General features: G+C 41.3%; 1 protein-coding gene across 2 annotated transcripts in view; it reads right to left on the bottom strand.

Annotated features, from left to right (window-relative positions):
* LOC133498273 (protein kinase C-binding protein NELL1-like) overlaps positions 1 to 17,693 on the bottom strand; it is a 216,065-nt gene that overhangs the window by 157,175 nt on the left and 41,197 nt on the right. For both annotated transcript variants that reach the window (XM_061814900.1, XM_061814901.1), the window contains one exon: positions 16,198 to 16,368. In XM_061814900.1, the coding sequence (XP_061670884.1) occupies positions 16,198 to 16,368 (171 nt within the window). The remainder of the gene's footprint in view (positions 1 to 16,197; positions 16,369 to 17,693) is intronic.

Raw genomic sequence — 17,693 nt, forward strand, 5'->3', positions numbered from 1 at the left:
ACGATAGCGGCTATATCATTATTAATGGATAAAATGACCCAAATTCCATAAGAGGTTCCTGAGGACATGACTGCTTTTACTTATGGTGTGCAGATGAAGACAGATCCCAATCAGGTGTTCTCACCCAGTCCCTTATAGAACTGTGTATCAACTATCTATCCGACTTACCTCACCTGAACAGTGACCTTATCTGCTCATCGAAATGCTTGTCCTTCTCTGACAAAATACGGTCTTCCTGAAATTATTGTCTTATTGAGGAAAACAACAAATCTGAAATGTCTGATAGGCTGTGTATTTATGTATCCAAGTGTCCCCGAGGTCCCCTTGGCACGTTCTCCAATGCAGCAGAAACCCAGAGTTTTGGCATCTGTCTGGAGGAGGTGGGTCAGCTCTTTTAATGAGACACTCCATCACACCTAACAAAAGATAACAGTGAAACCACCCCATACACATGAATGATACTGGAGAGCCTCAATCCAACAAAGTAACTGGAACAGCAGGCTGATGTAAACTTAGTGAGGCTAATGATAGCTGAAGGCTGACAGAATGTTGGACTCATGGATTTTGACCTATCCACAAGCAGGCACATTCGTCACACAAGTTTGGGGAAGTGTTGCTGACAACTGTGAATTAAATTATTACGGTATCAAGGCAGGGCAAATGCAAATATGGAACCAAGAATGTATAATCTTTACAAAAACTGGTTAGAACACTTTGGTGCATGTCATGCCGTTGGGGAAATATTCAAAATATATTTGTGTTTTGAAGTGATGAAACAGAAGGAAGGATGCATTCTATATAATACAGATGGACGGGGATGGTGCTGTGGTGGGGCAGTGAATGGGGGGGGGGCTATAGTCGGTATCTGCTTTCAAACCAGAAATGTAAGGTGGACTGCCAGATATAATTAAATGTCGATCATTTATTACATTCATCCATCCCTCCATTTTCTGAGCTCCTTATCCTCACAAATGTCACGGGAGTGCTGGAACCTACCCCAGCTATCATTGGGCAGGAAGCAGGCTAGACCCTGAACTGGTTTCCAGGCAATTGAAGGGCACATAGAGACAGACAACAGCCGCACTCACAATCACACTTAAGGGCAATTTAGCATCTCCAATGAATGCATATTTTTTGGGACGTGGAGTGCCCAGAGAAAACCCAAGCAGGCACGGGGTGAATGTACAAACTCCACACAGGCGGGATTGCAATTTGAACTCCAGTCCTCGGAATTGTGAGGCCAACCCACTGACATACACCCATAATTTATTACAATGTTTCATTAACCTATATATAGGCTTAATATGCCAACTAAATATGAACAAAAAGTTGCAGCATAAGCTAGACTTCTCAAGCACCAAACCAAACTATTAAAGTATAATAATAATTCCATTTTAAAAATCAATGTATCCATTGACATTTTGAAATGCCCTTCATTAGGTCGCCTGGAAGGGAGCTTAATTATGCTGAGAATTTTGCCTCAGCTGGTCGTAAAGATAACAGCAATTGATCCAATGAAGGCTGCCCATTGATTTAAACACTATAATTGCACCCCAACTCACGTGGAGCTTTCACAATGCCAATCGGTCCATGCTGGCAACGTTGACAGTGTCATGAGGCCAAACAAGATACAATATATCCAGAGATGTGATTAAATGAAGAACGCTGCTTTTAATAATTAAGATGTGCCTTTCAAACATTAAAAATGTGGCCCAATGTGTTAACCTACTGGACTTTTTCTAGGCATTTGAGTTTCCAGGGTGAGAAGGTTTCATTTCATTGTAATGTTAGCATTATACCAATGTTCCAAAGCAAAGCAAATTTTTGTGAATCGCATTTCATGCACAAGGTAAATCAATGTGCTTTACATGATTAAAAACATTGAAATACAAAAAAAAACATTTTAAAATAAAAGTACAATTGAAACAGCATACAGTGCAAAAAATATAGAACAAAAAGTCAAAACACTTTCAAACATATGAGAAAAAAAGAGCCTTTAAACTGGATTTGAAAACATTCACACTTGTGGATGATGTCACCTCTGTTGGCAATTTATTCAATTTTTGTGCACCGTAATATCCGAATGCTGCCTCGCCATGTTTGCCACTCCAGTCAGAAGACCATTACAATAGACAAGTCTACTTGAGATAAAAGCATAGATGACCTTCTCCTGGTCTGCTTAACACGTGCAAGCCTTCACTCTAGATATGTTCTTCAGATGGTAAAAAGGAGATTTAGGAATTGATTTGATATGACTGTTGAAAGTCAGGTCGGAATCTATCAGAACACCAAGATTTCACACTTGGTCTTTCATTTTTAAAGAAAGTGAGGCCAGGTATTTATCAACAGCAATCCTTTTTACTTTATTGACAAACTATCTCAGTTTTGTTGTGGTTTTGTTAAAGAATTTTTCAACTCATCCAGTTATTTATCTGGTTTAGAGAGTGGCATCACACCTCAATTGAACTGCAGTCATCTGGAGAAACTAACTGTGTGTCATCTGCATAGCTATGATAGTTAAAATTAAAGTTCTGGAAAACTTCACCCAAGGGTACCATATATAGGTTGAACAGAATGGGTCCAAGAACTAACCCTCAAGGGACCCCATAGGTCATTGCTATTTGTTGAGATTGTGCATTTTCAATGGTTACAGAGTAGCTCTTTTCCTCCAGGTAGGATCTGAATCATTAAAGAACCATTTCATTTAGTCCTACCCATGTTTCCAACCAGTATGTTATGATCTACTGAGATCCAACAAGACCCAAACTGACATTTTCCACAGCAATATAACTTAATATCTTCTAGTAATCACATAGCTTCACACCACAATTGTTTTGCCAGGCTGATATGCTGGGCAGCAAGGAAAAAAATGCCTCAGAGTTCAATGGCGCTGTAAATGAAGGAAGCAGAATGTCATTTTATGGCTGGTGGACACAATGGTAATACAACAAGCATCATTATAAGACCTTCAGGGTTGATCACTCAGTTTCTGTCCATTAGACACTGACGCAATGAAACTAACGTCCATGAACTAGCTGCAATTCCATGTTTCATTTTTATAATTCAAATGATCAAACCAAAAAATTATCTTATTTATAGTATGATACCAGCAATGCCTGCTGTATATTTGCAAAAGTCAACTTCAATTATGAATAAATAAACTAAACTGAATGAATGAATGAATGCCATTTATTGTCATCATACGACTATACAATGAAATTGGAGAGCCTCTCCTGCATCAGCGCGACTATAAAAGCAAAATAAAACTAGAAATAATGAATTATGTCAATTCCAAATTTGAAACTGAAAACTACATCTACAATACAATTTACCTTGGTATGTTTGCAAAAAGTGCCAATGTGCCTGTAGTTTGTATTAAAACGGGGTGGGTCAATTGAAAATTTAATGTTAAAATGATGTTATTGTAATTGTAATTATTTTGAGTGAAGTATAGCTTGTGGTAATCGTGTCGCATTTGGTGAAGATACGTATTGTACGTCTAAAGATTGGAAGCAGCATTTCAGTGTTAGCCTAACGACGATGTGTCGTTTGATCCTTGAGGGACTGTTTTACAATCATTGTAGGTTCATATGTATAATGACATATATTCCAATTAAATACTTAGCAGAAGAGAATCCAAAGCTTTCTGATGAGACCAGAAATGATGTGATTTTCCATTGTTGTTGAGTTCTCGTCTTATAGGAAGTACGGTAACAAATTCACATAAATTCCAACGGGGAACTGATGTATTACAAATTTTTCTGGTATTTAAATCACATCTTAAAGTTTACGTGGTGACACATTACTCCCACAACAGTTAATCTCACACTAAAAATACATAGTAGTTGTAGAAGTGTAAAAATGTTTTATTTTACAGTAAATAGGATCAGCAGTTGATGTGTAGGCGTGCCATGGACAGTCATTGGCGGTTTTCCAACTGCCAATGATCGTGAAACATTTTTAGCATAATATAAAATAATGTTATTCTCATTATAAAAGATAACTAAGCTTTATAACTACTCAAATAAGTTAGTATGAATGAATAATAAGAATCTGTATGTTGTTGGGCGGCACGGTGAAGGAACTGGTTCGATCGTTGGCCCCATTGTTCTGTGGACTGGGGTTTGAATCCTGGCCCCGCCAGTATGGAGGAATTTGCATGTTATCTCTCTGTGTGGGTTTTCTCTGGGCACTCCGGTTTCCTCCCACATCCCAAAAACATGCATTCATTGGACACTCTAAATTGCCCTTAAGTGTGATTATGTATGCAACTGGTTGTTTGTCTACATGTGCTCTGCATTTGGCTGGCAACCATTTCATGGTGCACCCTGGCTCCTGCTCCTGCTGGGATAGGCTCCAAGCACTCCCGTGACCCTTATGAGGGATAAATGCCTCAGAAAATTGATGGATAATTCATAATTTTACATGGGGGGGGAGAACTTTTTCAGACAGGCCTAGGTACTTTGAATGGTTTCTTTTTTCCTTAATAAATAAACCTGCCAATTAAAAAAGGTTTACTTGGGGTACATTTGTCAGATATTTGAATTTGTTTGATGATCTTAAACATCAAAGTGGGGAAATAATGCAAAAGAATTTCAGAAGGGAAGTAATACTTTTTTCACGGCACTGTACATGCCATTTAATGTACACACAATCAAATAGAACGAAGCAGGATATTATTGAGACTTATGATACAACCAGGCTATGATTTATACATTGAATTTATCTGATAGGATTTTGGAAACTACTCCTGATCTTGAAATTTGGCAGCATTTACCTGAGGGAGAACGCCTCACCTTGCTCATGTAGCTAAACCCAGCCACTGGCAGTTCATAGGAGGTCAGCAGGATTTTTTCCTCTGCAGGCCATTAAACCCCCCCCCCCTCCCAAAAAAAAAAAAAAAAAAAACACCACCACTGGCTGATGTCTATACAATTGGCTGGGAGGCACTGAGGACTACTACAAAAATGACTGCCAAGCCCCAGCTGAAGTCGCCAAGCCGTAGCAGCTGGGTCTCAAGATTGTGTGCCTTCAGGGGGAAGTTTCAGCATTCACAACACAGAGCATGAACCAAGCTGGTGACAGTTACTAAATATGTGAAGGATAAAATAAGTATTTTGCAGCATGTACAAGCACAGGTTTGTTCTTCTACAGGGCAGTCAACAGTGTTCTGCCTCTAGCTAACTTTTAGCCGTGCACAAATGATAAAGATGACTATGCAGTGGCGGCACGATGGGACAGCTGGTAAAGCGTTGGGGTCACATTTTGAGGTCCCGAGTTTAATCCCGGACCTGCCTGTGTGGAGTCTGCATGTTCTCCCAGTATGTGTGTGGGTTTTCTCTGGGCATTCCGGTTTCCTCCCACATTCCAAAAACATGCATCATTAATTGGACACTCTAAATTGCCCCTAGGTGTGACTGTGAATGTGGCTGTTTGTCTCTATGTGCCCTGCCATTGGCTGGCAACCAGTTCATGGTGTAGCCCGCCTCCTGCCCGTTGACAGCTGGGATAAGCTCCAGCACTTCCCGCGACCGTTGTGAGGATAAGCAGCAAAGAAAATGGATGGATGGATGGATGGATAGTTGGATAACTATGTAGTTGCAGCTGTCATTTGAGTAATGTATGTGTCAATATAACTAAGAAAAACCTAAAATCAGGTTTGGGAGGGTTATTGTAAAACATATTCTGATAGTTACCTGTAAAAATGTAGTCAGTAATGTAATCCATCCATCACAATATTAATGGTAAAATTTGCTGATTAGCGAACCAATGTATCTCTGTCAATTACTTTTGGATAACTTCAACAATAAATACAACAAGATTAAATAAAATATCTGTAAACTATAGCTTAATATATATGTTTTGTCTTGTTCAGCATGCATGTTTTTGGAGTGCAGGGGCAGTGACTAGATTCATAAGTTTTGTACGTAAAACAACACAATGATACACTGCAAACAGGTCACATTTGGGGGGCTCAAAAATTATACATCTTCTCTTGCATTAAAGGTGTAATCCTAAATGTCTGAAATCTGATTACATTTTTTTATGTAATTGTAAGGAACACAGTTACCTTTTTTCCCTCTTGTATTCTGTTACCCCCCCAAGCCTACCCATGATATTCAATAACATCCAATTACATTTTTTATAGGACCTCGCTTGACCTGTGAACTTTATAACCATCCAAATGATGCTAAATAAATACAATGTATAAAATATTGCATTTTGTGACAAATTATAGACACAATAAAATCAGAAGCTCTAAAAGTACTTATGCTCTCTTTTCCGAGTGTCTGTCTTGATGTTGGTACCTGAGCATAAATGGCCATATAATAAAGGTCTTGTTCAAATACAAAATAAGAAGGCTTCTTTCTCTCTTTTCATTCTGTGAGTCTCAAATTACAGTAACCATAGGCGGATGACATTAAACCCCTGCAGCCAGAGCGGGACCAAAATAGAAGGAATGGCAAAATGGTAGCTGTGGAAAAAAAAAAAAAAAAGCTTCTATTTCATTTCTCATTGGGAAAACAGAATTATTGTTTTCTGTGTTTTGGTTGAAAACAGTCAATAGTATTGTGCAATAACTGAAATTAGTACACAGGGAAATGAAATGATGAGGTTCTGACAAGTGAGATTTTGCATTAAAATGTCCTACAGGATGTACAGTACATATCAGGAGAGTATGCCAGGTAATTTGGAGTGCGAGTGGATTACCTTTTTGAGAGTGAAATTTGATGAAATGTCCCATTGCAAGCAACACACACAATGAACACACATCTACTGTTTCAGTACTTTGACTGAAAGAGCATCATGCAAGCATAAGCATGCCCTAAAGGCAAAGCTGTGCGCAAAACTGCAAGATTTTTTTTTTTTAACTGGTAAATTAAATATTCTCACGATTAGTGCTAGTGGAGTTTTATACGTTAAGACTCAATGCCATGGGAAGTATTTTTGTATGATCCACTCTCACAAAATGAGCTCGCAAGCCAAGAAAAAGTGAAGCATAGAGTGAATGAGTAGATCTCCAGCAGGGAGTTGCTTCTGTTTGGAGCCAACGTCTATGTTGTACGCCAAGGAAGTAGTCTTCAAGAAGAAACTAAGCTTTACCTTGAGGTTGGCTTTCATCACATATTTAGTGGCGTACAGTATTTTCTAAATGGGGTGTCAAATAAAAGGCTTCACAGGAGCTGGCAGCAGGAACTGGACAGTAATGAGCCTAACAGCTGAGGCCCTTTGGGAAACACTCACCAGCGTGCACACTAGTTGGCCTTCTGCAGGGAGAACACGAACACAAGGTTCCAAGTGACATAGCCTTTGTCATTGCTATGATGAGCTATTCCCAAACAAAAACCTGACTGAGTGAATGATATGGATGTACGCAAATATCTATGGTGTGTGCCACTAATTCACTTTATAGAGAATATGAATTTGCATAATTCAATACACTACTGTAAATGCATGACCTTGTCCATGCCCCATAATAGCACTTTTGGAGGTAACGTTAGGCAAATGTGTTTGTGAGATGGAAATGGCCTTCAGAAAAGGACTATGATCCAATAAATGCATTGTTCATCAGTTCATTTGTATATGGCTGCTCTTCCTGAGTAAGATTGATGTATTCATTTTCAAGCATATTGTGGGAGGACTTTCCATGGCCATAAATAAAACAACAAAGTGGCAACGTTTTCAGGTAAAATGGAGCGTTGCTTTGCTTGTTCGAAGCACTTCCGGAGTTGGTAAATGTTTTCTTAATGGACATTGGTCCACTATTGCACATGAACACGAGCACAATCATAGAAGGGGAGGTTCAGTATCTTCACTAATTAAAACTGAAGCAAGTGGGACAGTTAAATATTCATGGACATGGATTTTGAGCCATAACCAACTGCTGTTGAACTATCTCGTACTGTAAATTAAAACCACTTTTTTAACATGGTGTTTCCATAAAAATTCTAAGTTAACGTAATGAAATAAATGATTACAATAAATCCCTTTTTCATTGGAATGTGTAGTTTAGTTCTGGTTTCACCAGTAGTAAACCAACTTTGCGTGCACTTCTTAAACGTTGGGTGCACGAAAATGTTCAATGAATATGCTGAGACATAATGGTGTACTACAAACTGTCTAATAGTCTAACACAACCTACAATGGAAATCACTTCCATGACACCGCCTGACCTCTGACTAGTTCTTAAAACATGTATTAAATATACAAGATGTTTTTTTTTTTAAATAACATTTTAACATTGGTATTTGTCAAAAGTAAGCTAAGTCTAAAATTAATGCAGAAAAAAAAAAAAAAATCACTCTGTAAGGTCTCTTTCTAAATTAAATGACAGATGATTAGGTATAATCAATATGCAGCTGATGTGCTTCACAAAAGATTAAAATGATATGCACCACTAATGGAATATTAAACCGTATATTTTGAATACACGTGGGAAAAATGCAGATTAGATTTGACCAAGTAAGGCAATTATAGATATGCAGCAGTATCTTCAAAGAATTATAAAACTGTACATTTGTCTTTTGTTTTTGTTTTTTCTAATGTAGTGCTGCATTGCATTGACATGTTTGTAAGGAGATTAGTGGAGCTGATCTGATATGCTGTGAGGCCAATCACATTAATCACACAGCAGAAAAAATGTAATTAGAGAGCATCTACACTGTCAGAGAGGAAGGGAATGGGTCTGAAAGAATAATTATGTAGTCTTTGTTTTAAAATATGTTCACAAACAATAATGTAGACTAATTCGAGGCACATGTACACAATAGTAATGTAAAGGCAAACCAAGAACAGCAAAATGGAGTTATCTCATCCTAACTTTTACTGCATTAATTTCTTTCCAAGTGTTTCACTGTTACAATTACGCATGTCAACAATTTACACTTGACTTAATGTGTGATGAGTAGATTTTCTTTTGTGAATCATTAATGCTGCTTGGAAGTGCATCATGTTTAGAAACGTATGTACTGTAAGTGCTATTTAGAGTTGGGTACCATTTAAGGTGCTGGACACTGTGAGATGCCACAAGGTACCTGATTTTGCTCATGATAAACATGACTAGTTCACTCCAGTTTTCACATAGCTCTGTAATAGATCTCCGGTAGTATGTGAAGTGCCATCCCGCCATCATATCACTGTCCAAGAAAACTGCAATTTCAGGACTGAATGAGTGCAGATATATCCTACTGACATCTGTGGTTATGAAGCCCTTTGAACATGTTCATGCTGAACCAAATTAATCACGTCAGAGGAATGCTGCTGGAACCCTTGCAGTATGCCAATTGAGCAAACAGGTCTATAGGTAATGTAGTCAAACATGGGGCTGTAATTCATCGTGGATTACCTTAACAGTGCAGGGGCCTATGAGAGAATCCTTCTTCTGGACTTCAGCTGTATGTTCAACACCATCAGCCCCAAACTGCTCTCCTCCAAGCTTCTCCTGCTCAACGTCTCACCTGGCATCTACCAGTGGATCTATATCTTCCGGACAAGCAGGACACAGAAAGTGAGGCTGGGGGAAGCTCATCTACAAACGCCCCCCGAAGGATGCGTCTCGCTCAGCACTGCTCTTTTCTCTATAGACGAATTGCTTCATCTCAATGCTGTCAAAACTCCTGAAGTTCACAGATGACACCACAGTCATTGGGCTCATCAAAGACTGTGACAAGTCTGCATATCAGAAGTGGAACGCCTGGAGCTGTAATGCCACTGACATAACCTGGAGCTGAACAATCTCAAGACTGTAGAGATGATCGTGGATTTCAGGAGGTATCCTTTGCTACAGCTGCCATTTACGCTGTCCAACTTCCCTGCTTCAACCATCGAGACCTTCAAGTTCCTGGAAATTACTGTCTCTCAGGACCTTAAATGGGAGACCAACATCAACTCCAGCTTCAAAAAGACCTCTACTCCCTGCAGCTTCTAAGGAAAGACGGCCTGCCACAGGAACTGTTGCGGTAGTTCTACACAGCAGTCATCGAATTAGTACTGTGTATCTCCATCACAATCTCATTTGGTGCTCCCACTAAGGACAGAATCAGACTGCAGTGGACAGTAGAGACTCCCCAAAAATATTCTCAACACATACCTACCCACTATTGTAGACTTGCGCACTGTGAGGACTAAAACAAGGGGATGCGAAATCATCTTGGATTCTCCACATCCTGGTCATCACCTTTAAACTACTTTCCTCAGGTAAGTCTGATCCATCCATCCATCCACTGTCTACTGCTTTTTTGGTTCGGGTCGCGGGGGAAGTAGCTTCAGCGGGGATACCCAGACTTCCCTTTATCCAGCCACTTCTTCCAGTTCCTCTGGAGGGATCCAGAGATATTCCCAAGCCAGCAGAGAAATATAGTCTCTCCAGTGTGTCCTGTGACCTCCCCAGGTCTCTTTCCAGTGGGACATGCCCGGAAAATATCACCAGGGAGGCATCCAAATCAGATGCCTTAGCCACCTCATATGGCTCCTCTCAATGCGGAGGAGCAGAGGCTCGACGCTGAACCCCTCACCCTATCGCTAAGGGAGAGCCTGGACACCCTGCAGACGAAAATAATTTCAGCCACTTGTATCTGGGATCTTGTTCTTTCGGTCACGAACCACAGCTCATGCCCATAGGTAAGGGTAGGAACGGAGATCGACAGGTAAATTGAGAGCTTCGCCTTTCGACTCAGTTCCCTCTTTACCACAACGGAACGATACAAACTCCACATCACTGCAAACGCTGCACCGATCCATCTGTCCATCTCCTGCTCCATTCTTCCCTCACTCGTGAACAAGACCCCAAGATAGTTGAACTCCTCCACTTGGGGCAGGATCTCATCCCCAACCCGGAGAGGGCACGCTACCCTTTTCCGACTGAGGACCTTGGTCTCAGATTTGGAGGAGCTGATACTCATCCCAGCCGCTTCATACTGTGTGTGAACCGCTGTGAACCGCTCCAGTGAGAGTTGGAAATCATAGCTTGAAGAAGCCAACAGAACCACATCATCTGCAAAGAGCAGAGATGCGATGCTGAGGCCATCAAACCAGACACACTAGACGCCTTGGCTGCACCTAGAGATTCTGTCCATAAAAGTTATGAACAAAATCAGAGACAGAGGGCAGCCTTGGCATAGTCCAGCTCTCACGGGAAACGAGTCCGGCACTCCATACTCCTGTACACCCCCCCCCACACACACACACACACACAGGACTTCCTGAGAGACACGGTCGAACGCCTTTTCAAAGTCCACAAAACACATATAGACTGGTTCTCCCATGGACCAACAAGGATCCTGTCGAGGGTGGAGAGCTCGTCCACTGCGCCACGGCCAGGACGAAAACCACATTGCTCCTCCTGAATCCGAGATTCAACTTCCCGACGGACCCTCCTCTCCAATAACCCTGAATAGACCTTACCAGGGAAGCTGAGGAGTGTGATCCCCCTATAGTAGGAACACACGCTCCGGTCACCCTTCTTAAAAAGGGGGACCACTCCAGTCTGCCAATCCAGAGGCACTGTACTGACCAGAATTTTCTCAAAGCCATCTTGAAGTCGTTCTCCATGGCCTCATCAAACTCCTACCACCCCCTGGTTTTTGCTTCAGTGACCACCAAAGCTGCATTCCGCTTGGCCATCCGGTACCTGTCAGCTGCCTCAGGAGTCCCACAGGCCAAGAATGCCCAATAGGACTTCTTCTTCAGCTTGACAGCATCCCTCACTGTTGGTGTCCACCAACGTGTTCACGGGTTGCAGCCACAACAGGCACCGACCAACTTACGGCTACAGCTCCGGTCGGCCACCTCAGCAATCGAGGCGTGGAACATCATCCACTCGGACTCGATGTCCACCGCCTCCTCCAGGATGTCAACAAAGTTCTTTCGGAGGTGGGAGTTTAAATTCTTTCTGACACGGGAATCTGCCAACCGTTCCCAGCAGACCCTCACAATATGTTTGGGTCTGCCACGTCTGACCGGCATTTTCCCCCATAATTGAAGCCAATTCACCACTAGGTGGTGATCAGTAGACAGCTCCGCCCCTCTCTTCACCCGAGTGTCCAAGACATGCGGTCGCAAGTCTGATGACACGACCACAAAGTCAATCATCGAACTGTGACCTAGGGTGTCTTAGTCCCAGGTGGACATGGGGACACCCTTATGCCTGAACATGGTGTTCGTTATGGACAATCCGTGATGAGCACAGACGTCCAGTAAGGGAACACCACTCGGGTTTGGATGGGGGGGGGGGGGGGCGTTCTTCCTAATCATGCCCTTCCAGCTCTCACTGTCATTGCCCAGGTGGGCATTGAAGTTTCCCAGCAGAATGATGGAGTCCCGAGAGGGGGCGCTCTCCAGCACTCCCTCTAAGGACTCCAAAATGCGGTGGGAGCGGTAAGTGACATTTCATGTCCCAAGATCGGGATCGGATCGCTAAGCTTTGGCCACCCCCGAGCTCACATAGCACCCGACCCCTGTGGCCCCTCTCGCAGGTGGTGCGCCTATGGGAAGGGAGACCGATGTTACCCTTTCGGGCTGTGCCTGGCCGAGCTCCATGGGTGCAGGCCTGGCCACTAGGCGCTCGCCTTCGAGCCCCACCTCCAGGCCTGACTCCAGAGGGGGGCCCTGGAGATCCGCTTCCGGGCAAGGGAAAACATTTTTTTGTACTCGTCATAGGGGTTTTGGAGTCGTACTTTGTCTGGTCGCTCACCTAGGATCTTTTTGCCATGGGAACCCTACCAGGGGCATGAGCCCCAGACAACTTAGCTACTTTAGGATGCATCATTTTCCCATTTGTTTTTTTGTTTTTTTCCCAATATCACCATGCTAGTGGTACACGTTCAATGCTCAGCGATACTCCATATTCGTGTTTTTTTTTCATGTACTAAATGTATAGTGTGTTATTTTGGCTGTTGTCATGCGCGAGTTCCTTCAACTACTGGAAACAAAAGCTTGTATGTATTGTAACATACTTGGCCAAGAAATCTGATTCTGATGTTAATATTTAAGACCGTTGGATAATGTTGATAAACAATGTTGAGTGCTGAGCGATGCCATCTATTAAGTCAGTGTGAGGCACAGGAAAAGCAACTCTATCAGGACATCCTAAGTGGAAACCCGTGTACATGATCAAATACAAGCACCAGAGGCTCGTTTTGTTGTCAAAATGAGTGGAATCTGGGGTTGACTGTGAAGCAACACAGTGGAGCACACTGTTTAGCAGAGGGACCGAAAAGGTCAAAGCACTAAAATCATTGCAAGATACTTATAAATTTGAATAATTCTTCTTGTAAATTCACACTGACTTGGGTAATATTTGGAATTACACTTCAGTAATCTCCACGAGTATTTAACTCAATACAAAAGAAGAATTTCTGAGTAAGTGAATATATCTGACAACTGAATTCCTCCGATAACGCTATTATTGAACTTTGAGCGATAACCAGTATCTTCATTAATGATATTAAAAAGTTGGCAGCTTAGAGATATTTGACCATACTGTATAAAACATTTTCTAATTATATATCTGTCATTTCTTATTAATTCTCAGTCAACACACTAATTTATAGTTGTTTTTCTGTTCCTTGACCAAAGAACAATGCCCAACTGTGACCTATCAGAGTTCAAGTGTACACAATGTTGGGTGAGGTTACCTTTTATCACTAAGGCTTCAGATGAGAGATTTAAAAAAAAAAAAAATATATATATATATATATATATATATATATTATATATATATATATATATATATATATATATAAATATATTGGAGAGCAATACATCCACGAAAAAAATGTTTACATACAATTCTGGTCATCAAACTGGACAACAAAAATGTCTATGCTAATTATAAGAATGAACTCACAGCAACCAATTAAAGTCTCGCAAAACAACAGATTGTTAAATGCTTTACTGGACCATTAAGATCCTTAACATTAGGACAACGGAAATAATTCATAAATCATTTGTTTTCAAATTCAAGGGGAATGGGTCTGTCAGTTTACTGTACATCAGCACACCATAGCACAAAACTACTTAGATTAGCTATAATGACAAATGGCACTACAAATGTTGTCTCTGTGGAATAAAAAAAAACTTTATATCTAGTGCTTTTCATTTTAGATTTCAAGCAATTTGAATTGACGACAGGACATTTTTTTACATTTCTGTAAACTCGAAAAATGGCTAAAATTTCAAAGTGCAATCATGTGAAAACTCAAATGCAATGACAAGTCATTTCTGTTTCGCAGTTATAGTCACCTGTCGACTTGGGGTGGGCACCCCTGCCCACACATTCCTCTTGGATGGGTAATGCCAAGTTGACACCATTCTCAATGCACAACAACTCTAGAATTCCAATAAACATGCATGCATGACTGTGATGAGTTCCTATCATGTCCATGTATACACACGCTCATGGTATTTACTTGTGTAGAGAGGGACCACTATAAATTCACAATCCTTATGATTTTGTCAACTTCCTGAACTGTACTCTTATTTGCATGAGATTCTACAGACGTTAAAGCAATGCGTAGCCACTCCTACCACACAATGTTAGCACTGCCTGTCTCAGTACCTGCTGTAACCTTCCTCCGGGTCAGATTAGACGAAAGTGCTGAGATGATGATTTGGTGCATTCTGATAGCCTTTCTAAAAAGTGACTTGCCAGCAAGCAGTGTCACCTACAGCTGGCAGGTCATGCTAAAATGCAGATTAGTAACCAAGAGTCAGAGAGAAGAATGTGTCCAACCGTTCTGTCTTACACTGGTAGAAAGAACCTGTGTAGGAGAGGCTTGGTAACCATGACAATTTTACCCCACTGATCCACAGTACGATGCAAAATTCCATAATGTCTTGTTTGGATGATTCTTTGAGGATAATAGATAATTACAATGGCACTTAGTGGAGGCCAGCTCTGTGTGTTCGTTAGTTTACAGGCTGCCTCCTGTTTGATGGAGCGTTACCGATAGACAACATCATTATTATCATGGGCAATTTTGGTTTTATTCCATCTTTTCAGAATACTCTTAATTCTATATATCAATTTTTGTTTGGACAAAATGACTGGTATGAAAATACAGAATTCAGCTGCATGAAAATGCAAATCAGTGGACAAAAATGAGTGTTAAAACAGTACTAAAACATCTTTTTGTTGACTTTTTTTTTCCATTTCAGATCATAGTGATTATTAGGAGGCTGATCTAAAACACAGGCGGACACCTTTTCACATAACTGACTCACACAGTTGTGAAGCAAGACATAACTAGTATATGGGGGGAGTCAACAATTGGTTTGTCATTTTTTTTTAACAAGCAAAAGAAATGTGTGTATCATGACAAAAAAACCCTTCATAGAACAAAGTATGAAACAATTTGTTATGATTCGAGTATGTTAGTTGTCTTTCAGTGTAATGTCACCTAGGAAAAATTCTAATTACTGCATCCATCCATCAATGTTTTCAGAACTGTGAGGCACCATGCTGCCCATCAACTGCATGAGCAAAAAAAAGGAAAAAAGTGTTTTATAGCTATAACCAGTCACGCTTGGATTTGTTCTTCCTAATATACCCCTCATCCTGGTTTTACTTCTGGGTGGAGACTGCAAGCAGACATTGTGGCTATAATTGACAGACCTCGCTTGAACCTGATGGGAGTAATGGGCATCTGGGAAGAATCAATACTACAACACAACCCCCTGTGACTCATTCAACTTTTCATCCTGGATTGGTGACAGAAGCATTAGTACATCCCAAATTTGTGCTGTTCATTTGCTGAGTGGCTATCTTGCAGCGAGTGCATTCGGTGCAGGACTAGTGAAGCCTGTCTGATTCTGGGGGGGCGGATGAGAGCAATCGTCACCTCTGAAGAACATGTTAATAGATCAGCTTTGACTGAGAGCTCTTGCCGAAAAGGGCCTTGACCACCCGATCAATGGCCGATTATATCACTGTTAACTTCCACTTCGTTGTAGAATGTAGATGCTGGGTTCACCTCATAAAGATGTAGCTCTTGGGGGTGCGTATATGTGACTGTTTTTTAATTTGTTCTTGAGTACCTGTATCTCCACTTTCAGCATAGTTCACAACCAGTCAAATTACAGCACCAGAAAAATATCTGAAAATACATACAACTCATGCCATATCAAAGTGGCAGCATCAAAATGAATTCACACTGGCACAGCCTTCAAGTTGTGAAGTGTGTATTGTGTTTGTGTTACCTGTTACAGTCGACGTGCAGCAGTAGATGGGTGGAGCTTATAGTGAGGGCAATTTTGTGCCACTGGCCATCAGCAAGACGGTAGGGGAAGGACTCGGAGCGGGGCTTGCCCTTAAAGCGATAGTGGTAACGGATCTCCTCTCTCACGCCGCTGCTCTCCAGTTCAAAATAGCTAAAAGGGAGGTGAGAAGGTCCAAAGTTAGACATGGTTTCCTACATGGGGTGTCCTACACTAGGTATACAGGCTCAAGGGGTGAAAAGATTCCTGTAGAAATTTTGCAACTTAGCTTACTTTCTTCTTGAGATAAAAGCATCTTCATACACATATCATACAGGAAATTATTTGTCCACTCACATTTGAATTTAACAACTCAAGTTTAAACAATGATATACAACACTTTGACAAATATTGCAGATATGATTGATTAGGTGATATAAACATAAATAAACCCATTACTGCTTATAGCTCTGTAAGCTTTGATTTGCGCTTATTACGTTATCACTACTGCAAAGGCAGGCAAAAGCTTGAATGAGTGATGTCTGCAATAAAGACACAAAAACACTGAACTGTAGCCCAGTTAATGTCCTGTGATTGGCTGGCAACCCGTTCTGGGTGTACCCCACCTCCTGCCCAATGACTGCTCCAGCATACCAGAGACCCTTGTGAGGATAAGTGGCTCAGAAAATGGATGGAAGTAGCCCAGTAAATGCGTAGTCCACATCGTAGTAATATATATTATACATTCATTGTGATAGTAATGGATACCAGGACAATAAACATGAAAAAACTGAATTGAAACATTCATTTATTACCTACTGGTGAGTAGGTATACAATACATGAAGCTACATAGTTAGCATTAGGCAATGGAGTAACAAGAAATGGGTGAAGTCAGGCTATACTGTGTAGGTAGGCTATATAGCAATCACAAAAAAAAAAAGTTAAAGTTAAAAGTACTGTAGAAAAATCATACAAAAAAAATGGAAAAGCCTCTGTGTAATGAAGGACACAAATCCATCCACTAGCCATCCATTCTCCACTTTTCTGAGGTCAGGTCATGGGAACAGTAGCTTGAGCAGGGAAGCCCAGACTACTAAACCACTCCATCCAGCCCTTCAGGGTGAATCCTGAGACCTTCACAGGCCAGCCGGGAGACAGTCTCTCGCGCGTGTCCTGGGTCTCCTTCCTATGGGACATTCCCAGAACACCTCACCAGGGAGACGTCCCGGAGGCATCCTAATCAGATATCTGAGCCACCTCATCTGGCGTCTCTCAAAGAGGAGTAGCTGCTGCTGTGTCAGAAGAGGGTAGAAACGTACAGTGGATCGATCTGAAAATAGAGAGCTTTTCCTTTCAGGTTAGCGCCGTCTTCACCACAACAGACCATTACAAAGTCTGCATCGCTGCAGTCTTTAATGGAAGACCCCTATGATGCCCAAAAATGTTTACCTTACCTAGATGTGGGTCAAGGAGCTTGGCCTGTAAGTGGGGCTCAAAG

Source organism: Syngnathoides biaculeatus, chromosome 3 (assembly GCF_019802595.1).
Source record: "Syngnathoides biaculeatus isolate LvHL_M chromosome 3, ASM1980259v1, whole genome shotgun sequence".
Lineage (NCBI taxonomy): Eukaryota > Metazoa > Chordata > Actinopteri > Syngnathiformes > Syngnathidae > Syngnathoides > Syngnathoides biaculeatus.